General features: G+C 33.4%; 4 protein-coding genes across 4 annotated transcripts; 1 reads left to right on the top strand and 3 right to left on the bottom strand.

Moving 5' to 3' along the window:
- Positions 1 to 770: 770 nt before the first annotated feature.
- HELRODRAFT_174771 (hypothetical protein) lies at positions 771 to 10,164 on the bottom strand (the record flags this gene model as incomplete). The annotated part of the gene is made up of 20 exons (XM_009022214.1): positions 771 to 825; positions 2,192 to 2,300; positions 2,457 to 3,104; positions 3,187 to 3,330; positions 3,509 to 3,610; positions 3,760 to 4,052; positions 4,132 to 4,432; positions 4,549 to 4,631; positions 4,752 to 5,872; positions 5,970 to 6,123; positions 6,320 to 6,387; positions 6,492 to 6,940; positions 7,083 to 7,418; positions 7,607 to 7,733; positions 8,006 to 8,078; positions 8,170 to 8,770; positions 9,160 to 9,277; positions 9,475 to 9,568; positions 9,634 to 9,731; positions 10,009 to 10,164. The coding sequence occupies 20 exons, from the start codon at positions 10,162 to 10,164 to the stop codon at positions 771 to 773; spliced, it is 5,130 nt and encodes a 1,709-aa protein (XP_009020462.1).
- A 1,660-nt stretch (positions 10,165 to 11,824) lies between these two features.
- On the top strand, positions 11,825 to 13,310 carry HELRODRAFT_174770 (hypothetical protein; the record flags this gene model as incomplete). The annotated part of the gene is made up of 4 exons (XM_009022213.1): positions 11,825 to 11,885; positions 12,413 to 12,591; positions 12,737 to 12,814; positions 12,927 to 13,310. The coding sequence occupies 4 exons, from the start codon at positions 11,825 to 11,827 to the stop codon at positions 13,308 to 13,310; spliced, it is 702 nt and encodes a 233-aa protein (XP_009020461.1).
- A 1,239-nt stretch (positions 13,311 to 14,549) lies between these two features.
- On the bottom strand, positions 14,550 to 15,461 carry HELRODRAFT_174769 (hypothetical protein; the record flags this gene model as incomplete). The annotated part of the gene is made up of 4 exons (XM_009022212.1): positions 14,550 to 14,653; positions 14,781 to 14,903; positions 15,111 to 15,362; positions 15,434 to 15,461. 4 exons carry the CDS (start codon positions 15,459 to 15,461, stop codon positions 14,550 to 14,552), a joined length of 507 nt encoding a protein of 168 aa, XP_009020460.1.
- A 371-nt stretch (positions 15,462 to 15,832) lies between these two features.
- Positions 15,833 to 23,831, bottom strand: HELRODRAFT_174768 (hypothetical protein; the record flags this gene model as incomplete). Its single annotated transcript, XM_009022211.1, has 12 exons — positions 15,833 to 16,180; positions 16,270 to 16,497; positions 16,821 to 17,255; positions 17,381 to 17,474; positions 19,817 to 19,969; positions 20,123 to 20,218; positions 20,601 to 20,602; positions 21,071 to 21,256; positions 21,470 to 21,730; positions 21,991 to 22,295; positions 22,393 to 22,605; positions 23,246 to 23,831. 12 exons carry the CDS (start codon positions 23,829 to 23,831, stop codon positions 15,833 to 15,835), a joined length of 2,907 nt encoding a protein of 968 aa, XP_009020459.1.
- Between the last annotated feature and the right edge of the window lie 1,921 nt (positions 23,832 to 25,752).

The following is a 25,752-nucleotide window of genomic DNA, read 5'->3' as shown; positions in this document are numbered from 1 at the left end:
AAAAGCAAGAACGGCAATTCTTAAAATCGCAACCAGCAATAAAACTACATATTTCAAATATGCCTCAATTTTTTTTAGAAAGGTTTCTAATTCAACCAAACAAACTACTACTACTACTACTACTGCTACTACTGCTACTACTATACAACTACTATACTACTACAAATAATAGTAATATTATTATCAATACTAAAAATCTGTTATAGTTTTTAAAACAGTTGAATCAATTCTAGGCGAAGCCATATTTCGGGTCGAAATTCGAATTTATTTTTTGAACGAAAAAACAGAAAATAAAACGAATGGAAAAATATCTGGACCAGAACAACGAGAGAAAATAACAAAAGCAAAGCACACACACACACGCACACACCAACACACACGCACACCAACATACACAATTACACACACACACGCACATAAAAATTATTTTAAGAGTGTAAAAGCAGTTTAAACTACTACAACGAAAAAATGTTCACCTTCAAACATTACCGAAATGATTCATGTGTAACCATATTCAAAGCATTATTATTATTATTATTATTACTATTACTACTACTATTATTATAATTATTATTATTACAATAATTGTTAATATTTAAAGTGTTCATATGGCAATTAATCACCATATTGAAGATACGCTTAGGGCAGCTTAGTGTAAATATTTATTTTAAAATCGTTCATTCAATCTTCTATTCATCCATTCGTTCAATTCATTCATACATATATAATATATTGTATATATATACATATATATATATATTATTCTCAAATCAAAATTTAGCGTCAACTAATTTCTGTATAAACTTCTCTATGACTTGCTCGTCTCTGAAAGGAAAATTATTATTATTATTATTATTATTATTATTATTATTTTTGTTGTTACTTAGGAGAACAATAGCCCGGTACCAACTTAATGTCTGACATATCACTGATGACAGTGTTGACGACAGCAATGCTATTTTTAGCTCCGCCCCCATCGTCGTCATCATCATCACCACCAACTCCTCCTCCTCCCCCGTAATCATCATCATCACCACCACGTTTGTTTTCATCATCATCATCATCATCGTTGCCATCATCATCGTCGTCGTCATCAAGACAGCTTTTTTTACTCTTTGGAGCCGATGGGACTTTACCGGAGGACCTTTTTTGAATTTCTTTCGTTTTATTTTCCTCTGTGGAATGCATTAACATCGAACTAATTTCACTGTCGTCGTTATTATTATTATTGTTGTTGTTGTTGTTACTGTTGTTTTTATTATTGTTGTTAGTAGCAGAAATAGAAGTTGTCATTGTTTGTGGGGTGGTTGATGTTGCTGCTCTGTCGTCTCTGCTGTTGTTTTTCGATGTTGTTGTCGTCGACGATGTTGTTGTCGTTGTTGTTGTCTTTTTTTTGTTATTGTTGTTCTTTGTTGTTGTTGTTGTTGTTTGTGGAGATGGCGTCGACATACGCCTAGGTTTGGAATAAGTGTACAATTAAACGAACGGCTAATAACAAATGGACCATCAAACCAACCAACCAACCAACCAACCAATTAATTAGTAAGTGGTCAACCAATCAATCAAACTAACAACCAACCAACCAACCAACCAACCAACCAACCAACCAACCAACCAAGCAATCAATCAATCAATCAATCAATCAATCAATCAATCAATCAATCAATCAATCAATCAATCAATCAATCAATCAATCAATCAATCAATCAATCAATCAATCAATCAATCAATCAATCAATCAATCAATCAATCAATCAATCAATCAATCAATCAATCAATCAATCAATCAATCAATCAATCAATCAATCAATCAATCAATCAATCAATCAATCAATCAATCAATCAATCAATCAATCAATCAATCAATCAATCAATCAATCAATCAATCAATCAATCAATCAATCAATCAATCAATCAATCCAACCAAACCACACACACACACACACAAACACACATACAACCTGGTAGGTAATGATAGCGATCTGATGGTCGGGTGGCAGGTTGATAGGGTGAATTTTTGAAACTCCGAGGGCGAGCACAAATAAAAACCATACCCTCGTGACGTCATTATGCATAGTTTCATGTCGCTGATTGGTTGGTTAATTGGTATGCTAATTGGTTGGTGAGTTGATTGAGTGATTAATTGATTGAGTGATTAATTGGTTGGTCGATTGACAAAACCCAGACTAACTTAACACACTGTCTAGACACAGCATTAGCGAGAAATCTCAGCTTGAGACTCGGGATGCTGTACACGGTAGCCAGGCCATCATCCGTCAGACAGACCAGACCAGACTCCACTATCGATTCGTCTATGTATGTGTAGGTAGGTAGGTTGTCGGGTTGATTGATTAGTTGATCGATTGATCGTTTGATTGGTTGACTGGTTGGTTAGTTAATTGATTGAATGATTGATTGAATGATTGGTTAACTGATTGATTGAGAAATGAACAAACCAGCGAGACTTTGAAAGGATGAATAAGCTACTTTAGCAATGCACGGAGTCCTAACGATGTGATCATAATTAGCATAATCAGCATAATTTGCATAATTAGCATTCAAATTAACATTTTTAGCAGCCGCCATGGCCTTGACATCTGTTGTAGCTGTACGCGAAGCTGATAAAAACTTGTTATCATCATTGTTATTATTATTATTATTACTGATCAATTGTTTAGGCTGATGTTGGATGAAAGATTCTTTATTATCATTATTATTATTATTATTATTATTATTATTATTATTATTATTATTATTATTATTATCATCATTATTGAGGTAGTTATTATTGTTGTTGTTATTATTATTTAGTTTCACTTTCCGTTTAGTCCGGAGACCCGGATATGAGAATATCTTGACTTGCTTCTGGGAGCAGACGACGAGGCACTGGCCGACGCTGGCAGACGATATTGTTCCAAAAATAGATGTCGGGAATTTCCATCTGAAATTTCTCATCCGCTGTCTTTGCTGGCTCTGCTTAAGCTGCAGCTGCTTTTGCGGCTGCTGCTGCTGCTGTTGACCTAGTTTTATAGGCGAGCCAGTTTTGTTGTCAAGCATGCAGATGTCTAAGATGGGAGCTTCGTGTTTCAGTTTTATTTCTTTGGCTGCGTCGATAGTAAATGTTAAAAAATGTAACCCCAAATAAATAAAATAATAATTATTAATAATAAATAAACAAAAACGCACCCAACGACCAAATAACGGGCTGTAGATATCGCTTACTGACTGGGGGAATAGTTAAATTGTACATGAAGATGCTGCCGAGGCTCGTCCCTATCCAGAGAGTGCCATTCCAAGACTTTTCCTCCTCTTCCACTGCTGCTGCTGCTGCTGTAGTAGTTGTGGTGGTGGTGGTGGTGAGGGTGGTGTTGCTGTTATGGTAACGTTTCGATGTCTCAAAGTAGAAATCGGTGAATGAAAGAGTAAAAAAAATAGGGGAATGAATGAATAAATAAATGAATAAATGAACAGATAAAGAATAACGGCAATAATACTACGCATAGCTCACCTGCCGAGCTATTAAAATCGTTGCTAGAGAAGTACAGGCACCTAATGATTGGAGTGCCAGCTCTTGATAACGAGGCAGTGTGTGGATCTCGGTCTAATGAACCTGTTTGTTTGTTTGTTTGTACGTTTGTATGTACGTTTGTATGTATGTACGTATGTATGTTTGTTTGTATATATGTATGTATAGATGTTTGGATGTATGTACGTATATATGGTGTATAAAAGTTGAAAAATGAAGAATGAAATTGAAACCTTTGTTATTGAAAATATCAAGAGTTGCATTCTGGGAGCGCTTATGGGACTGCATGAAACTGACGCACCCTCCTCCGTCGCCAAAAATCATTCGTCTGTGCTGCTGCTGCTGCTGGTGGCGATAATAAGCAGAGGACGACGAGGAAGTTGGCTTGGTGCTGCCATCCGGAGTTACTCCCGTAGTCGTGTTAGTGTTAGTGGGGATTAGAACAGCTGATTCTGAAGAGTTCAAACAAGGAATGTGCGGTCTGCTGGCCGATGCTGGCTCTCTGCCGTGAGAATTGGCCGTTCCTCTGCCCAATTAAAAATAAATTTTATTAAAATTAAACAGAAATAAAATAAAAAAAATTGAAGCACAAATGAAAGATCAACCTTGAAAGAGAAAAAGACTTCCAGATTCTCCCACCAACGTTGTAACCTCTGCCCCTTCTACCTTTGAACTCTGACCTCACCCTCTCCAGACTTCGAACCGAAGCTCTAAACGTTCGTCTCAGCGTGTCGACAACGCGATTGTTAATCGTCAAAAAGTAGTTACCCGTTGTAGATTGAGTTGTAGTAGCTGTAGTAGCCGCTGAAGCTGTTGCGGTTGCCGTGGTCGCTGAGCTCGCTGCTGGAAGTGACGTCATTGTCGTAGCAGGCGTTGCTGTTGCTGATGTTGTTGTGCTGTGTGTTTCTGTTTGTGGGTTATGTGAAATGCTGTTTGGAAATGATATAATTACAGTTTAATTAAATAACTAAATTACTGATTCATTTAATTAACTAACTAATTGATTTGTAGAACTAAACAACCATTTTTTGAGTTCTTCTGAAAGACCAGCTTGCCGGTGTTGTAGTCGCACAGGCAGAATCCATACTCCGAACCAAATGCGAACCTTTCAGTGACATTACATTTCAAACGTAGCCAATTTTTAAACAACAACAACATTTCAAACGTTGCCAACTTTTAGACAACATCGGCAACAACAACACCAACAAAAACAACGAACACTTACAATTTGCATTGAGCCTGGATCGCCAGGGTGGTGCATGAGACAGGCGGATGTACGAGCACTACCTGCTTAGCAGTAAATCCCATAAAACCGACAATCACACTGGACCCCCCCGTATTTGAAGTGGACTCTCCCTTACCGCCCGTACCGGACCCCCTCTCGACCATCGGCCCTGTCTCTCCTTCTAAAGGACTACCACGTTTACGATCGCCGTCAATAGTAACATTAACATTGGTACCAGCAGCAGCAGCTGCAGAAGAAGTAGTGGCAACGTTACTAGAATCAGTAGTAGCAGTAGCGTCGCAGCCTGTTGTTGCTGCTGATGACGTCATAAACTGGGCCGTGACGTCACCGAGGGTTGTTTTGTTTCTGTAGGCGCATCCAACTTCCAAAGGGGTGTGACCCATCCAGAGGAAATCCTCCCTCTGGCCGATCATGTTGACGGAAAGAACTTGAATCTCCTTCGTTCGAGATGTGCCCGTCGAAGATGATGATGATGATGATGAGGAAGACGATGATGAAGACGATGAGGATGCTGTGGTTGACGACGACGACGTGCGTGCGTGAGATTGGTTTTCGTCTTTCGACAGGGAAGATGTGACGTTCGTCGAAAAGTTGTTATTGTTGTTCACATTCTCGTTGTTGTTGTCGTTGTTGCTGCTGCTGCAGCCATTGATGTTGTTTCTTGTCGTTGCTGAAGTTATTTGTGCCGCAGACGATGCAGATGGCGTAGTTTTAACATTATTTCTCCTGTCCCCAGCAACGAAAACATCGCCATCTTCACTCTCAACTCTCCGTTCATGTACAGTAGCATTCATAAAAAGGGTATCTCCAATCGGTTGCGTATTAGGCAGATCATTATCATCAGCACCATCAGCCACAACATCATGATCATCACCACCACAGTTGCTAATTCTAGCGCCATCTTTGTTCATATTTTGTATCTTTTGTTGGCTTTGAGATGTTTGTTGTGACTGCTGTTTATATAAAGTGGTAAACTCGCAAACGATAAGCTGGCCGGCGGTCCCGCCTAAAATTAGGGTTTCCGGCTGAGTGGATGTGTCTAGAATGATCTGACGAATGGCCAGTCGAGGGTCGTCAGTGAAAGGGTTGTACGAACCTACCTAGACACAAATATGATTTTCGTGTCAACATCATTCTTCACACGTACACACACGTACACACACACACACGCCACACACACGAAAGACACGCACGCACCTTTTTAAAAGGTAACCAATCTTCATCGGAATCGTTATTAAGCTCTGAATGGTTATTAACGTCAATGTCAAATATATGAGCAGTATCCAGCCTATACAATAACTGCATATCGCCAAACTCAGTTAACCAGAACCTGACCGATCCGTCCTCGTGACTGGGGGATAAATAGGGATGTGCTTGTTTGTAGGTTGTGACGATTGATTGACGTGAAAGCGCGTGGTGAACAGATTAACAAACTTATGAATAAATTAAGTAAATTTATGAATAAATTAAGAAAATGTATGAATAAATTAGGTGAATTTATGAATAAATTATGTGAATTTATGAATAAATTAATAGAGTAAACCAACCCAGTAAGTAGTAGGTTACACTGGCTGTCGTTGGCGAATTGTGATTGGCCACCCAAAAATGGCCAGGACTGTTACAAGAATAAATATTTCATCGATTCATCCGATCGTTCATTCATTCATCATTCATTCATTCATTCACGAATGCAGTCACTCATTCATTCTTCCATCAAACCTTCCACATGTAATTCAAATTTTTCCTCCTCTGCATGACTCCAGCCTCTTTTAACTTCTTCAAAAAATCTTCACTAATTTCCGGCGCGAAGTAAACGCTTGTTATAGCGCTGCAGTGGGGGCTTATTAAATGAGGCAGTCTATAAGAAGGCCAGTCGTGGGCCATTAGATCGACCACTATTAGCTCTTCCTCGGCCAGTAAGATTAGGAAGTTAGGGATTAGAGATGTGCTGTTGTCGCCATCGTGGTTGTTGTTGTTGTTGTTGTTGTGGGAACGAAGTGATGATGAAATGGATGATTTGGATTTCGTTGATTTGTGGTTTTGGTGATGTTTTTTCGTGACGCTGTTGTTGTTGTTATTGTCGTCGTTGCTGCTGTTGTTGTTGTTGGCCGCCGCCGCTGTTTTTGATTTGGTTGACGATGATTTCCTAGCCAGTTTTTTATTTTTACCTGTTTTTTTTTAGAAAAACAATTAATTCAGTAAAATGCAAAATATAAAATTAAAATGTAAAATATTAAAAAATTGAATACAGACAAACACACACACACACACACATACACACACACACAATTTATAAATTAATAAACAAACCATTTCTTTCCTCCTCTCTCTCTTTCTCTCCATTATCACCACAGCGTTCTTCGCCATCTTCATCTTCATCCTCCTCCTCATCATCATCATCATTTTTGGAATAGAAATTCGCGAATTTTCTTTCGCCAACGACCGCGAAATCGACGACGCGTGACGTCAGATCTAGGACGACGTGGGATTGGTCGGGACTGCTGGCCCCCCCCTCTTGCTTCATAATCGTGACCGTGTACCTATCTCCGTATCCGGATCGGGGCATGCCGCCGGAGAACACCATCAGAGATGTGCTTTCGTTGGTTTTCCATAGAAATTTATCTATGGCCTCGCACTGATACGGACCTAGGGTCGAATTGACATCATTTAAGTAGTAATTTATTTCTTACTACTAACCAACATACGTATTTTTACTATATTAATCATGATTATTTTATTATTATAATGAATAATTTTACCCTTATTTAGATATAATTACATAATAAATTATAATTATATTTATTAATATAATAAATAAAATTATTCTTGAAGACCGTATGGCGTAGTGGCAGGTTCCCTGGGCTGAGAATTATCATCGGTGTTCCATACTACGAAACTACCGTCAGAATAGCTTGATATGAACTCGGTGCCATTGTGATTGAAAGACAGACTCTCTAATTGCTGAGATGGATGAATGGATATAATTATATTATATTATTACTTATAATTAATAATAATAATAATAACGATGGTGGTGGTGGTAATGGAACCTGAAATGAATTAAATATCAGTAGGGGTAAGCACGCATCTAGATCCCAGAGTGTCACTATTCCCAGTGAGTAACCGACTATAATCTGCAAGTATGTATGTGTGTGTGTGTGTGTGTGTGTGTGTGTACGTGCGTGTGTGTGTCTGTGTGTACGTGTGTGTGTATGTATGTGTGGTGCGCGTACCTTATTGTATTGAGTCGGATGGAGGTCTATGCATACAACGGAGCCTAGATACCTTATCTCTTCATCTGGGAATCTATTATGAAGAGTAATAATAATAATAAATTAATAATAATAATAATAAAATAATAATAAATAATAATAAATTATATAATTCGTCAACTCACTGATCAATGATAACGCTGTCAGCCCTTAAAACGTATTTCTTGTCATCACCACCATCATCACGGTCAGCGAAATAGCTATTATTATTACCATCGTCGCCGTCAAAATAATTATTATTATTACTATTATTATTATTATTACTATTATTATCATCATTATTATTGTTATTATTATTATTATTACCGCCACCACTATTTTTATAATTATGACGACAGCTACAACAACGTTCATCGGGATTTTTGAGGTCACTAAATATAATGACGTCATCGTCGCCAGCAGCAGCGTCATCACGATCTCCGTGACGTAGACGACGACGATCATCATTATCATCGCCATCGTCGCCATCATTATCATTACGACCGCCTGATGTCCTTATGCTGATGATGACAACATCACCACATGAAGTCCCGATGAGTAACTTCGAACTGATTCTATCGTCGTTACCCTCATCATCATCATTATTATTATTATTGTTGTAGTTGTTGTTGTTGTTGTTGTTGTTGTTTTGAGGGCGTTCGTCGAGGCGGCAGTGCGTTATAGCCTTGCCGAAAAGTTCATCAAACTCATGCTCCCTGCCTTTACTGAAGAAGACATTTCCCTCGTCTAAAAAACAGATTTCAAATAGAAATTAGGACTTGGGAGAAATGCGAAAAGTGGATCTATAATGGAGTATTAGCGTAGAGTAGCGGTAGAACGTCTGGTCACGTTACGTTAAGTTGTGACCGAGTTCAATAGCAAGCAAATCATAGGCCATACAAAACATCATTATGAATTTTTTGAAAAGTGTATTTATGCATATGCATGTGTTTATGTATGTGTGTGTCTGTGCGTAAATGTTTGTGTGTGTATCTGTTGGTAATAGAAAAGTTTCCAGTAGCTCTATGCTATAAAATGAGAAAACTCTGATTGGATGATTGCTTGATCAACTGACCGAATGATGGAATGAATGATTAGCAATAACTTTAAGATTCAAGTAATATAAATTTAATCACCACTGTTCTGATATGTGTTATCATTCTCTTTACATTTGTTGCTGTTGTTGTTGTTACTGGCAGCCTTAATCCTCCAAAGGACTATGGCATTGTTGCCATCTACTGTTACAATTTTGGACTGAAAATTTAAAATTAATATTTAAAAAAAAAAAAAAGAATTTACTCAAGTACTATGAACGCATGAACGAAGGGATGAATGAATGAATAAATGAATGAGTGAATAAATAAATGAATGAGTAAATGAATAAATGAACAAATAAATAATAGATTAATGAATGAATGAATGAACAAATAAATGAATGAATGAATGAATACTTTTCCACTGAAAAAGGCAGCATATATTATTGGTGACTGTGCATTAACATTGTCTGAATGTGAGCCTTGGAAATGTATTCCTGGCCTGCCAAATCTAAGAAATAATAATTAATAATAACAATAATAATAATAACAATAATAATAATAATAATTGCTAACATATGCAAGGATCCAGTTTTTGTTGTGATAGCTAATAGTCCTAAATCTTCATCAACAGCTAAGTTAGATGGTTTATTTGGGAACCCACAGGTACCAAACTAGTTTGTTTTTTTTTATTATTTGATTGATTAATTGGTTGGTTGATTGATAGATAGATTGAATGATTGAGTGGTATTTTGGTTGATTGATTGAGGGGTTACATTCTTTAATATAAATAATTTTAAATATTTTAGGCATAAATAAAAAGTACTAAAAAAATGTTTTCAACAAGTGAGCAAACAGAAACATAGACAAAGACTCACAGAACAAACAGAGAAACAAAGACAAAGAGCAAACACAGAAACACAGACAAAAAGCACACAAACAAACACAAACCATTCGAAAAGTAAAGAAATCTTCACTGATGTTTTGTACACCAGCCGGCTCTCCGGATCCAAATAACACATTGTGTCTTATGGAATTAGTGGTGGTTGTAGTATTATTGGGAGTTGTGGTTCTTTTTAGGCCCAAATGTTTAAGAAATTTTTGCATTTTTCTTTTCAAATTAAATTACAATATTCATAATTAATATTAAATATATTTAAATCAAAATCAGTAATTTTTAAATTTTAATTAGTTAATTTCATAAATTAAATATTTATTAATTAAAATATTAATTAAATTAATAATCAATTTCAAATTTTGATCATCGACAAAAAAATATGATCAAAATTTTTCAAATTTTTTTTCTCACTAATAACACTCAAAAGCGCAAAAAATAGCAATTAGAAGCTAATTTTGAAAGAGATAAAAATAAAACTGTATTTAAATGAAATTATTATTTAAATAAAACAAAATAAACATTTTAACGGTGCTTTAAATATTGACAGTGCTGGAACGAATTAATTAATGTACCTTTATTTGACAATAACTTTAAATCGAGTATTAACGGTGTAAATTACCGACATCGATTTATTCAATATTCGAATTAGAGGTAGAGTGAAATAGAAATTTGTTACCAATTCCATTTAATATTTTTTTCTCATTCCCGATTCTCTCCAGAATACTCATTTATGACAACGTTTCCGAAAATTTCCATTTCCTATTTTTTTAATTTATTCCCAGGTCTTCCCTCCCATTTCCTCCCGTTTCCCATTTTTTCCATTTTCAAAATTTCTGAACACAAAAAACACAACTTTTTAAAAATGCAGATTTACTTCAGTATGGATGTTCCCATACTAGCCTCTAGTCTTGAGATCCGCTTTGACTTTGTAAGTGATTGAGAAGTATAGTCAGAGAAGAAAGTAGAGGGTTCCAGAGAGAAAGGCGAGAAAAAGCAAATGCAGATTTAGCAAAAAAGTGTTTAACACGAGTTAACAAGAAGTGAGTACCGCTTTGACTTTGAGTGTGAGTGAGATCCGCTTTGACTTTGTAAGTGATTGAGAAGTATAGTCAGAGAAGAAAGTAGAGGGTTCCAGAGAGAAAGGCGAGAAAAGGCAAATGCAGATTTAGCAAAAAAGTGTTTAACACGAGTTAACAAGAAGTGAGTACAAAAAGACGATTGTAAACCGGGGAGTGTAGGTTCAATTAATATATCTTATAAGTACTTAGGAAATAATTTAGATTGAGACTTATACATTAAGTGCACATTTTAAAAATTATTCTGTAGTTTATAGGTAGCCATTGCAAAAGAACAAGATATAGGGATATATGAGAAAAGAAATAAGCACTATCAGCTAGACGAACAGCAGAGTTAAAGGATAGGCTGTTATATAGAGTTATATAAGAATATATAGAGTTATATAGCGTTTTATAGGATTTTATAGGGTTATAAAGTTATAAAGAGTTACATAGAACTATATAGGTTTGTATAAAGTTGTATAGAGTTATATAGTTTTATAAATTTTTATAGAGTAATATAGAGTTATATAGGATTATATAGGTTATATAGAGTTATATAGAGTTGTATAGAGTTACATAGAGTTGTATACGGTTATATACTTCGAGTGTGTGTAAAGGCTTTTAGTGAAAACAGTGTAATTTATATTTTACGGTTTACCATAAAATAGTTTTATTTATATTGCAATTAAAAACAATGTTAACAATTTTGTATTATAAAAGTTAAATATATTAATCAATTGAATATAAGCAAGAGTGTGTTTGTGTATTGCTATGTGTATGTGTATTATTTTGGCATGCACATGTACATAAAATGTACGTAATTGCTCGTCATATTCCAAACTGGCTAAATGACATTATGCCTACCATATATGGTATAAATGTAAAATGTTTTTCAAATGACATTATGTCTACCATATATGGTATAAATGTAAAATGTTTTGAAATGTACATAAGAATCAAGAAATAGATGAAAAACCCGTAAGACCGAAACTCTCGGTTTGTTAATTCATTATAAACCTCCTCTATTGTTCAGCTTTCGGCTGGTGTGTTAAGTTGTGTAGATTCTTGTCATATGTGCGTTCAGATAAAAATGGCTTTTCTGTTACATAAATTTTAAATTTTATTGGCAATTTTGGTGGAAACCATGGAAATTTAGTAGAATGGAGAGGGGTTGAAGAAAATTATAGAAAACACCAATTGTTTGACAGAAGTGCTCCATCTATTTAAAGCAATGTTAGAAGATATCATTAATTCGAAATATTTTCAAATATATTATTCTACAATGAGTATGTGTTTGTTTAGTAGATTTACTTTTTTAATTTTGCCTATCAACAAATGTAGGACAAGTGTCCTTCGATTCATTCAACTTAATTTAGCATTTAATTTTTTCAATTTCCAGATTTTATAACTCGAATGTTTGCAGCCGTGCTGGTAGCTTGGACTGCAGCAGCCTCGCACAACACTTCTCCGATTGATGATGCAACAATAAATTTAGCGGCATTTACAAAAAAGGCGGGATTCAGACAAATTCTCACAAATTTAGAGACTGAACTGATAAAATTGGAAAAAATTTATCCGGTTAGTTTATATTTCATTAATTTTAACGTTAATTATGATTGAATGGATGTTGTTTGAAAACACTTTGATAAACAATCTTTACAAACTAATAACTCAAGTACATGTTGAATAAATTCCATATATAATTGTAAATTTTTATCTGAAGAAGAAAGATGAATCATCAAGGAACTACAGAACCCTGCATACCACACTGATCGCTAACTCCTGGTTTACAGAATACCCTGTAAGAACGAAAAGTTTTAATTTCATTTTAAAACTAAAATTTTTCCATTTTAGGATAAATTATAAATTGAACCTTGAAATTTAACTAATATTTCATTCTTAACATTTTCCAGAATTTTAGGAAAAATTCTGAATTCACGGAGGCGCTAAAAGTCGTACGCTGTTTATACGAACACATCGTCGAAAACGTCAAATGTTGCCACAATCGCGATCTGGGCCACGTACACTGCATCCTTGCAAAGTTCTGGCAAACAACGAAACGAAACTGCAAAGCGGAACAAAACAGCTTACTTGCGAATCTACTCAATTCAGTTGGAAGTAGCAATGAAGATCTGAGAACCTATGATACAGAAATATCACTTTTCATTCATGCTACGAGCACTCTTAGGCAAAATATTTTGAAGTACTTGGCGAGAGAGGATGATGATGCCATTGAAAGGAAGAAAAAAAGGAAGAAAAGAAACACAACAAGGGTTATTAAAATCACCAAAATATAGAGGTCACTCCTCAATAACCATACTCAGGAACGAATTTCGACCTTGAGACGTTATACATGTATTTCGACGTTTATGTTAGGCCATAATGTAATTTATATCGTTATTGTTTGTTAGCTTAAATATTCATTTTTTACACAAACTATTCAGCATTATATGGTCATTTTACGTTACTTTTTTCACCGTTTGATTTTTACTTTTTATGTATATGTTAAATATTCCTTGTTATAATTTTTGTTTCAACTTTTCTAGGCAATTTATATTTTGTGTTCACTTTCAATGAAAAATCTAGTTTGAAAGTAGTTAGATAAACATTTTATTTTCTATTGAAAGAAGATCAAAATTTTATGCATGGATGTTTCTTGCAAAATTTTAAAACAAAAAAAGCAACAAAAATTATTTAAAATATAAAATAAAATTAGCTAATTAATTAAAAAAAGTTAAATTTAATAAATAACTTAGAACAATAATAATAATTATAACTAATGAATTACACATAATTATAAGAATATGAAGAAACTTGAGAAAATATAAAGAAGAAAATCATATTATCTATATATTTATACACACAAACACGTATATATATATATATATATATATATATATATAATAACGCCAAACATTCGGTAGAATTTATAGAATATTGTAAAAATTATGGTCTATTACCAACATATATATATATATATATATATATATATATATATATATATAAATCTATGAGCATATTAAGTTAACTTACTTTTACATGTATAATTTTAATAAACTAAACGTTCACAAAAAAACTTGAGAAAAATCAAAAAAACGAACTACAAACATATTAACGCCAAACATTCGGTAGAATTTATAGAATATTGTAAAAATTATGGTCTATTACCAACATATATATATATATATATATATATATATATATATATATATATAAATCTATGAGCATATTAAGTTAACTTACTTTTACATGTATAATCTATTTCATATGAGGATAACACTACTGCTAACAATAATAACATTAATAATAAATTTATATGAAATAACAATAATATATTATTATGCAATTGTTTGTTCTTGGATGCAGGGATTAAGGGTTAGGAAAAAAAAATGAAATTTTAGATTCAAGCTGTAATATGAGTGAATGAGTATTCATTTTAGAATCACATACACAATTTCTATTTTTCTTACTTTTTTAATTTAAAAAATTGTTTGGCCTATTAATTAAAATAAATTAATTAATCTTGTTAATGTTACTCAATCAAATCCCTGCCAATCACTTAGATGAGAATCTTCATCATCAGCATGAACTTTTATACAATGGACTCCAGATCTTAAAGCAGGCGTTCCTTTTCCTTTTCCTAGAATTAGAGAAAAAATAAAAAATTACAATTAACAGGTACTCCACTCATTAAGTGAATAACATAATTGGAAATATAATGCTTGAAAGTTAATTTAGTTAGATAAATATTTTTGAAATTTTTTAACCTAAAACTCTAGCGTGTAATATGAGTTTGATGTGAGCATCTGAATCAGTTGCACTGTTAATTATGAGTTCTTCCTTCATTAACTTTTCCTTTTGAGCTTTGAAACTTAGCAGCAGTTCATGACCTAATGCCAATCAGTGAAAGATGCACATACATATACATACACACACATACATACAGCAAAACAAACAAAAACTAAATCAAAATTCTCCCCAATTACACATTTCATTAACTAGAACAATATTTAAATGATAAATAATAACAACATTATTTGGTAATCAAAATACGAAACAATTAATAAAATTTTAAATTATAAAAAAAACACACCAACCATTATCTGTGGGTACAGCTTCTAGCAACTGAACATTTAAATTCTGTAATGGGTCGCAGACGAGATCTTTCCCTAATTTGTCCGGAATTCTGAAATTGATGTGGTAATCGTGGAGAAGTTGTAGAAACCCAAGATGTACATCGAGGCACTTACAATCGGCATCCCCATTGACGATAATACGGGAATCATGTCTGTCCAGCTGTTCCGCTGGAAAATGGACGCGATTGCATCTACCAGCTTGATTTATTGATTCTGAAAATTTAAAATTTTAAAAAATAATATAAAGTTTCGTAATTTTTGACTAGTAATTAGTAAATTTCTACCTGAAACATCAGATTTCGATTCTGCCATTTTCTTTATTATCAAAATTTAGTGATGTGCTAAAATAAATTGTAACGCAACGTGAGTTTTAGCATCATACGCCATACACTTAAACACACTTTGAACGAACTCTTACTCCAGCTCGTGTATCTACTATGATAACGCGAGAAAACACTTTCTAAACGAAATTTTTCAAACGTAAAACAACAAAAATATCACATTTCTCTTAGAATAATTAAAACAACAAAAAGCGTAAAACGGTCATGGAACACTGCCCAAAAATATTACCATCGCATTTTACAGCCACTGCATCAATTTGATCTTCACATAATACCATGATAACATATAAAATTTTTTAAAATAAAAGTTACAAAACAAAAAGTAAAAGATTTATGAGTAATTCATGGCAAAAAATCATCGCCCCCATGATCGCCCGGTAGCAAGTTTAAGTTCTCAAACGAATTCGACAGCGGAGATTCACGCTCAGCAATTGCATCCACCTTCGAAGTTTTCGATTTTTTGGCGGATTGATTTTCGTCGCCAGTTAAGTTATTTTTTTTGTGAAAGTTACTGTTTGATGTATGAGAAAATCTAGGTGCATAATTTGCTCCCCTACCTATTAAAATTTCTTCAGAGTGTTGTTGAGTATAGATAGGATTCTGAGGAGGTAAGGTAGGATTTCGAGTTAGAGGAAAAGTGTTGGGCTGTAGAGGAATGAATGGCAACGGATCGATTTTTACCTCTTCCGTCTGTAATGTAAAAAAAGATTAAAAATATTAAGACAACTTAACGTAATACGACATTTTAATCAACATCAAGAGGAAAAAAGTTCCACAACCTGCAATACTCTCAACTGCTTTTCTAAATTAGCGACCCTGTCCATGGCATTCTCCCTGTCAGCTCTCTCCGTCTGAAAGTCAGCTTTGTAGACGTCTAACTGTATTTTCATGATCTGGAAATTTTCACTAATTTCCTGCTTCTCTTTGATGGCCTCTTGGAGGTGCCATTCTGCTTTTGTCAGTTCATCTTCATACTCCATTACTTTTTCTTCATATCGGTGAATTTTCTAAGAGAAAAAAGGAAATAGTGAGAGAAGTGAGGGAGTGTGTTTGTGAAAGAGAGAAAAAAAATGAAAAGAGAGAGAGAGAGAGAGAGAGAGAGAGAGAGAGAGAGAGAGAGACGTGGAACAATTGGGAGACATTGAAAAATGATCAGAGGTACAATTTCAATGATGATGAATAAAATAACACCACATGTAATGAATATAAAAAAGCGTGGTTAAATGAATGAATGAATGAACAAAAAAATGAATGGATGAATATGAAGCACAGACAGGAATATAAAAAAAACGAAAAGACCACAAATAAAAAAAAGACCCAAAAAACCTACAATATCTTTTTCTTTACATTTCATACATTCAGTGCAAGAAACATTTTTATTCGAAATAGGATCATGTGGCCTGCAATACTCATGCTTAAATTCTGGTTTCTGGTCGCCAATCAATGCACGAATGATGGATGAGAATTTAGTTTCGGGAAAGATTTCATTATTTTGACAGTCCAATAAACAACTTCTTTGAAACGTGAAAACTTCTGATTCCACTAAATTATTATTATTTTCATTATTATACTTTGGAAAGTGAGATTCTTCCATGATATTATCATTATATTCCAGCTGGCTTTGTTGATTTTTTTTCACTAAAGATGGCGAGGACACTGGGGAGGCAGCGTTATTCTGTTCTTTGATAAAAGTTTTGTAATGTCTTAACTTGCTTCTCAGCAGTTTGTTCTCTTTTTTGTAGCCTTCTGCTAGCTCCAACATCACCTTTTAATAAAAATTTAAATTATTAAAACAATATTTATTTAAAATTATATTACTTATTAAAAAAACATATGTTTATTTATTGACACACACATATACAATACATACATATATTTCCTAATTTTTACCTTTAGACCCATACTTTTCTTTTGTTCATCCTTCAAGGAATTTTCCAGAGCTTGAACTTTGTTTTTTTCAGTTCTCAATTCATCTCGTAACAAACTGATGATTAGTGTATTGTCGTCTTCGCTTATTAATTGATTTCTACATTCATTTTTTACGCTGCTAGGGGTATCACTCATCCCAATTTTTATCAGAGATCGTAGGACAAAGGTAAGGTGAGATATATAAAATTTTAAATAAAAATGTATATTTTAATTCTATTCTGATTTGACAAATTTAAATTACGAAATATTACTAATGCCTCAAAGATAATTTTAAATTAGGAAGATATAAAAAAATTACGCTCTATTCATCTTTATATAACATACCACATTAGTGGGGAAACCCACTCTGTAAGAATGTGAATACAACAATGTTCAGCTCGTTCACCGATGTAAAATAAGAATATGGTAAGCCATCTAAATTTATACATATATATAAATATATATATATCTATATATATAGCCTTATTGTTGTTGAAAATAGAAATTTTTGTTAGCATTAGCTATAAATATATTGTTTATTACTAACAAAACAGATACACTTTATGTATTTATGTAAATATTTATATAAACACATGTATGTAATACATAACAGATGTTGAAAGTTTCATATAATTTAAAGAGCTAAACACATAAGCAAACATGCATTACCATTGCTGAAAGTTAAACTCAAATTCACGATTGAATGAGTGTGTAAGAATGAATGTGTGAATGAGTGAATGAATTAATGAAAAACAGCTGTTATGCTTGCATTAATGAATTAATTAATTAATGGATGAATGGATAACTAGATGAAGGAATGCACACACACATAATTGAATGAGTGAATGAATATACAAATGAATGGATGAAGGATCGATAAGACGAATGAATAATAAAACAAACGAATGAATGAATGAACAACTGAATGAAAGAATGATCAACCAAACAGATTGATGAATGGACAAATGAATGAATGAAAATGATTTTGAAATTTTACGCAACTCACGTTATTTGCCCAGGTGTGATAGAAATACTATAAGAAGTTGAAAAGTTACTAAAAATATCACATTTAAAAAGATTATTGTGACTGAAGAATTATAGCTAAAGGGACAAGGGTTAACGTTTGAAACGTTCAAGTGGAACGTAGCAAACATCTTGAAGCAATCTATTCAAATAAATTTACTAATAATAATCTGTTCAAATAAATTTACTAATTATAAATTATAATATCTCAGATCTCAGACATGTTATAGTGTTTAAGTAGAGCGTTCATCAAGGACTTCATCGCCTAGGCTCTGTAGGCTCTGTGTGTGTGTGTGTGTGTGTGTGTGTGTGTGTGTGTGTGTGTGTGGTGTGTAAATAAATAAATTATTACAGTTTAATGAATTATGAAAATATGAACAAATAAAAAAATATACAACAGCATCGAACTTTTAATCCCGACTATGAATTATGTTCGGGCTTTGCAGTTATGGACTTGTTGTTGTTATTATTATATGTTATTATTATTATTATTATTATAATTACTATTATCAGTGTTGCTGTTACTACTGCTTCTGACGATGGTTCGGAATGAATTCCCATGCACTTGAAACCATTGTCTGATAGTTTGAAATGATTAAGAAGACGCCGTAACGATAACAAAATAATAATAATAATTATTATTATTATGGTTATAATTATTATTTTCGTTATAATTCTGATTGTAATTATAATAATTACGAACCTGGCATTGGAATAAATGTAAGTTTATTAATTTTACACCTAAAATTATCTCTGCATTTGAGTTTGAAAGTAATATGGAAAAATACGTTAAAGACTACTAAGCATAGAGATAAAGCGCCGGAAACACGCACACACACACACCACACACGCACACACACACACGCGGGCGCACACACGCACGTACATATACCAAGTTCATATCAAGATGTATTTGGTTGAATTTTTTATTAAAAACCGTTGAAAAAAGTTTTATAAAAATGTGTTTATAAGTATGTATGTACGTGTGCGTGTATAATGTATGTACGTGTGTGTGTATAATGTGTTTGTGTTTGTGTGTGTGTGTGTGTGTGTGTGTGTGTGTGCGTGCGTAGGTATGTTTGTATGCACGTATAAAATGTAAAAATATAATATAAATGCACACGCTTTTTTCATTATTGAAGACTTCAAATGATCAAGAGGTAAACAATTTGAAAACAATTAAACTATAACTAATAACAATAATAACAATAACAACAATAATAATAATAAACAATTTAAATCTACCAATTATTAATATGATACATGCATATATATACAAGTGTAAAAATCAAACAAACGATCGACAATGACATCATCATAATCATCAATAACACCATCGTCATCATCATCGTCATCATCATCGTCGTTTTTGTTTACAAAGAAACTGGGTCAAACGATTTTGAAAGTAGGTCAGCTACGTCTGGTCGACCAATCAGACGAAGGGAATTAAGTAGGTCAAATATTGCCGTGGACCCGGGGTTTTTGGCCTGCCATAAGCCCAGCAACACCTCCATCTTGTTTGGCTTTGTTGATAGGTACCCCAGATATCTTGACAGAACAATAACAATAACGACAATAATAATAATAATTATGATAATAATAATAATTTCAATAATAATAATGATAATAATTTCAATAATAATAATAATTATGATAATAATTTCAATAATAATAATTGCTATGATAACAATTTTTCATTACTCGTCTAGTGACAGTGCTCGCGCTATAGATTTCCATTCTTCGTCGCCATCGTCACACGACGCGTGGCATATCTTCCTGTGCATTGGGCAGTTTGGTCTTTTTGAGAAAAATTGTAACATAATAGATAACAATGATAATGATGAACTATAATTATGAATAATTATGATGTAATTATGAATAATTGAAAGGAGAAATTATGATTATAAGTGCCCAACCAACCCTTCTACGTCCAGCTCTGAGTTTCTTTTGTTCATAGCGTCGGAAAGAGATTTGGCGGGCGTGGTTTCAGTGGAAGACTGGATGGATGGATGAATGAATGAATGAATGAATGAATGAATGTATGAATGAATGAATGAATGAATGAATGAACGAACGAATGAATGAATGTATAAAAATGGTTAATTAATAAACGAGATATCGACCAATCAGTACTCTCAATTTAAAATAACCCCTCACAACCAACGAATCAAATTTAAACCTCTGGTACAGAATCACAGACGATTTCTAATGTTTGGCAGTTGGCCGGAAAATGTTTTTGAAAAACTTTGACGTCACAAGATGGCGGCCGCAACAAAAATTGTTGTTGTTGGTGTTTGTGGAGATGATGTTGTTGTGAAGGTGCGGTCGTCGTTGTGGTTGCGGTTGTGGTTGGTTGTTCATTCGTTCGTTCAAGAGTGATCGAACAGTGTAGACCGTGTCTGCAAAGACTCCAAATGTGACTAAATGGGATTTCCTGTGTTTAAAAGTTAATCTAGGTTTAAATAATCATCATTACCGTCACAATCATCATTATCATCACAGTCGCATAAACACTTAAATCATCACAGTCGCAATCATCATCATCATCGTCATCATCACCATCGCCATCATCACCATCACAATCATCATCGTCGTCGTCATCATCATCATCATCATCACAATCATCATCATCATCATCATCATCATCACCTGACAATCGACATCCATTTTATTTCGCCAGCCGGCTGAAACACTTTGAACGGAGAGGCATAAATTATTATTAGTGTTATTATTATTGTTGTTGTTGTTGTGGTTGTTGTTGTTGTAATAAAAGAGCATTCTTTTCGGCTTGTCTATCAAACAGCTACCCAGATCTCTCTCTATCTGTAGTACGCCCTGGTGATGATGATGAGGATGATGAGGATGATGATGATGAGGAGGAGGAAGATGTTGATGATGATGATGATGTTCTTCTTGTTGTTGTTGATGATGATGATGACGATAGTTGTTGTTATGATAATGATGTTGTCAATCACATAACCCAAAAAGCAAGCAGGCAAACAAACAAATCGACCAATCAATCGATCAAAAGTCAACCAATCAACGAACTTCTAGTGCGTCAAACGTATCTTCGAGAATATAAATCCTAATATTACAATCGGCCAATGACGTCATTAGTGACGAAAGGGGCGGAGCAAAAGCGGCCAATCGCAGATACTTTGAAACAACTGCCCTGTCGCTGATTGGTTCGCCGACTAAACAGAGCATTGCTATTGGTCGATCTGTCATAACGTGACATTTTTCTTCGTCCAATTGGATGCAGGCTTGAGGTACGTGATCGTCTTTCGGAGTCGAGGCTGTACAGATTACCTGATTGTGATTGGTTGATTGATTTCAATCGATTGATCGTGATTGGTCAAATAGAAACGAGCCACTTTGTAATTGGGTATGCGTTGTTCACTGATCAGCAATGATTGGCCGGTTTGACTAATAACACGCGCGTAATATATTTAATAATTATAATACGCGGGTGAGAGCCTAATTATAATAAATATAATAATAATAATTATTACTATAATTATTTTTAATATTAATTACTATTTATTTATAATATAAATTATTATAGTAACCTGCCAGCGAGCAATCTCATCATAAGGAGCGTAGCTAGCGTACAACGATAACAGCCATTGATTGTTTGAAACCACGCCATCATCATCATCACCGCCACCATCATCATCACCACCATCACCATCAGCATTATTATTATTATTACTATTATTATTATTATTATTATTGTTATTATTATTATTAACGTTATTATGATTGAAAGTGTTGGCGAGATTAGCGCAATGTTGGAAGGATATGATGATTGGCTTATGCAAGGAAATTGACCCGGGACCGCAGAGTATGATTGGTGATAGTATCGTCTGATTTTCTGGTGGAGCGGGAAATAATAATAATAATAATAATAATAACAATAATAATGATGATGATAATGATGATGATGATAGTATGATAGTTGTTTCACAAACCGGCCAGCTTCGGCCTATCCTTATCGTCCCTTGATACTGCTAGAAACATTTCAACAACGACATCATCGTCTCTGTCAAAGCCACCGTTTGAAAACGGTTTTGTGGCTGTTGTAGCCGCCACTGTGGCTGTTGTGGTAACTGCTGTTGCTGTTGCTGCTGTCGTTGTTGTCGTTTGAGGTTTTAATGAACCATTTAGGACCGTTAGGCTAATGTCTGGTGTTGAAAAATAAATGAAATTTGTTACTATATGCTATGTTCAAAAGAAAGACAATCTACCAATCGATCAATTATCAATATAATATTCATCAATTAACTAATCAATTAACTTTTAATATATATATATATATATATATATATATATTTATTTTTACCAACATATATATATATATATATATATATATATATATATATATATATATGTATTCATCAACTAACCAATCAATTAAACAATCAACCAACCAATCAACTAACTACTCAACCAACCAACCAGAATTTTCTAGTGAAATTTTTCCGCTCTTGTTGTCGAACCATCGCCAGACCACCTCGCCAGTTGGAAAGTTAAGCTGGCGAGAATAACGGAAACAGTTTTGATGATGATTATGGTGATGATGATGATGATTGATGTTGTTGTTGTTAAGATTTTGGTTGTTGGTATATTGGAGATGTTGTTGTTGTTGTTGTTGTTGCTGTTGATGATGATCTGGGGTGAGATTGTGATAGAGGTTATCGATGTCGCTGTTGTTGACGTTGTTGTTGTTGTTGTTGTTGTTGTTGTTGATGTTGTTGTTGTTGTTGTTGTTGATGTGGTTGTTGTTGTTGTTGTTGTTGATGTTGCTGTTTCTAATACAATTACCTTTCTTCCTAGAGGTTGATGATGAAGATGACGAAGACGACGACAACGAATGAGGTAAATTATAACGAGTTGTTAAGCTGTTGATGTTGCGGTGCTGTTGTTGTTGATGTATTAAGTGTTGTATCAACAACGTCTGCAGCTGAGTATCGTTTCGATTATCAATACTGTTGTTGTGTTTGTTGTTTAAATCGTTATTATTATTGTTGATGTTGTTATTGTTGTTATTATTGATGTTGTTGTTGTTGTTGCATTCAAGTGGAAAATTCAACCGACAGTATGGAGACTCATCATCATAATCATCGTCGTTGTTGTTAATGTTGTTATTATTGCTATTATTATTATTATTGTTATTGTTGTTGTTGTTGTCGTAGTTTGAAAAATTTGGACATAAAGAGTTTGAATAATTCAAAGTGTTGTTAACATTATAATTTTTGTTGCCTATGTTGTTAATGCTGTTGCCTATGTTGTTGTTGTTGATATGATTGTTATTATTATTATTGTTGTTGTTGTTGAGCGATAATAAACATTGTTGTTGCTGTTGTTGTTGCTGCTGTATTAACAAAGATCTTGTAACTTCTGGAGCCATGTATATATCTGCGTTTTTGGAGGAATTATTATGACATATTACATATCTAGGCTGTTATTATTATTATTATTGTTTTTAACCTTGAACTTGAGAAACTAGTTTGTCTTGAGGTGCTATAGGAAGAAAAATTATTGAAATAATAATAATAATAATAAAAATAATAATAACAACAACAACAACAATAATAATAATAATAATAATAATTTAAACAATGTAATTTTATTTAAGTAAAGATACGCCCCGTGTTATGACGAAGCATGGCAAATGTTTTTAAAACATCTCGGGATAATAATAAAAATTATGATAATAATAATATTTAATATTAATATTATAACTTGTAGAAGTAGTAGTAGTTGTTGTAGTAGTAGTAGTTGAAATAGTAGTAGTAGTAGTAGTAGTAGTAGTAGTAGTAGTAGCAGCAGCAGTAGTAGTAGCAGTAGTAGTTGAAGTAGTAGTGGTAGTAGTAGTAGTAGTAGTAGTTGTTGTTGTTGTTGTTGTAGTAGTAGCAGCAGCAACAACAGTAGCAACCTAAATTGACTGAAAAATACAAACATTACTAACACGAAGTAGTCTTTTTTCGGCACCTTACAATGACAACAACAACAACAACAACAGTTAGAAGCAGTACTGTAACTAGAGTTACTCCAACAAATAAACCAGTATTATTACTACTGTTGTTGTTGTTGTCGTTTTTGTGATGGTTTTCGTTGTAGGAAGCTGAAAAATTATTATTATTATTACTATTATGATTATTGTTATATTTATTATTGTTTTTGTTATTGTAGTTGTAGTAGTAGTAGTGGCAGCAGTAGCTGCAGTAGTAGTTATAGAAGTAGTAGTAATAATAATAGCAGTAGTATGTGTTTTTTGGTATTACGAATCATAACCCTAACCCTAATGCGTGTGTGTGTGCGTGTGTGTGTGTATGTGTGGTGTGTGCGTGTGTGGTGTATGTGCGTGTGTGTGTACGTGTAACAAAACCTGGCTGATTCTTATTGTTTATAACGAAAAAAAAACAAAGGATGATCTTTTCAATTTGTATTCCGTAATTTTCTTACACCCATTTCAAATTAGTTAGTGATAACGTTTCAAATATTTCTTTGCATTTGATAAACTTGGTTCATTTCTTTCCTCTTTGTTTCTCTCTCTCTCCCTCTCTCTCTTTTTCTCACTCTCTCTTTCTCTCTCCCTCTCTCTTTGTCTCTTTCTCTCTAACCTTTTTCACAATTCAGGCAGAAAACATTTACATTGTCACATCACTCGATAGCGCCTATAAAGTATCATTGTATGTATATATATATATATATATATATATATATATATATATATATACATAAATACAAACATACATACATACATACTCACAACATACTAACAAACATACTCACACACAGACAAACATATGTACACACACAAATAAACAAACAACCACACATACATACAAATATAAATATCAGTATTTTTCTTCTGCGCTACAACAAACATACACGCCAATCATTCAATAAATGTCATCTCAGTAACTGCAACTCAACCACTGTGTTTTACGTACGTGCATTCATTCACACGTACACACACATACACACACACATACATATACCTAGATTAGATACATACGTGAAGTTAAAAAAAAAGTTAGATAAGAAAATGTCATTCAAAAAGTATAAACAATACCAAAAAATATCAATAAATCAGTCAAAACAATCATAACAAAATATATCACAACAATCAGTCAATCAAACTCTCAAATCAATCAATCAACTAATGATATTACAATCATCAATCAACTTTTCAATCAATCAATCATAAAAAATTATACCAAAATCTATAATTATGGTAATTTATCATATTTACATGGCCAACCTATCCATCTATTACACAATCTATCACCCACTCACTCACTCAATCAATCAATTATTCAGTC

The sequence above is a fragment of the Helobdella robusta genome, assembly GCF_000326865.2.
Source record: "Helobdella robusta unplaced genomic scaffold HELROscaffold_31, whole genome shotgun sequence".
Lineage (NCBI taxonomy): Eukaryota > Metazoa > Annelida > Clitellata > Rhynchobdellida > Glossiphoniidae > Helobdella > Helobdella robusta.
The sequence above is the reverse complement of the archived record's forward strand: the minus strand, read 5'-3'. Positions and strand labels throughout refer to the sequence as shown.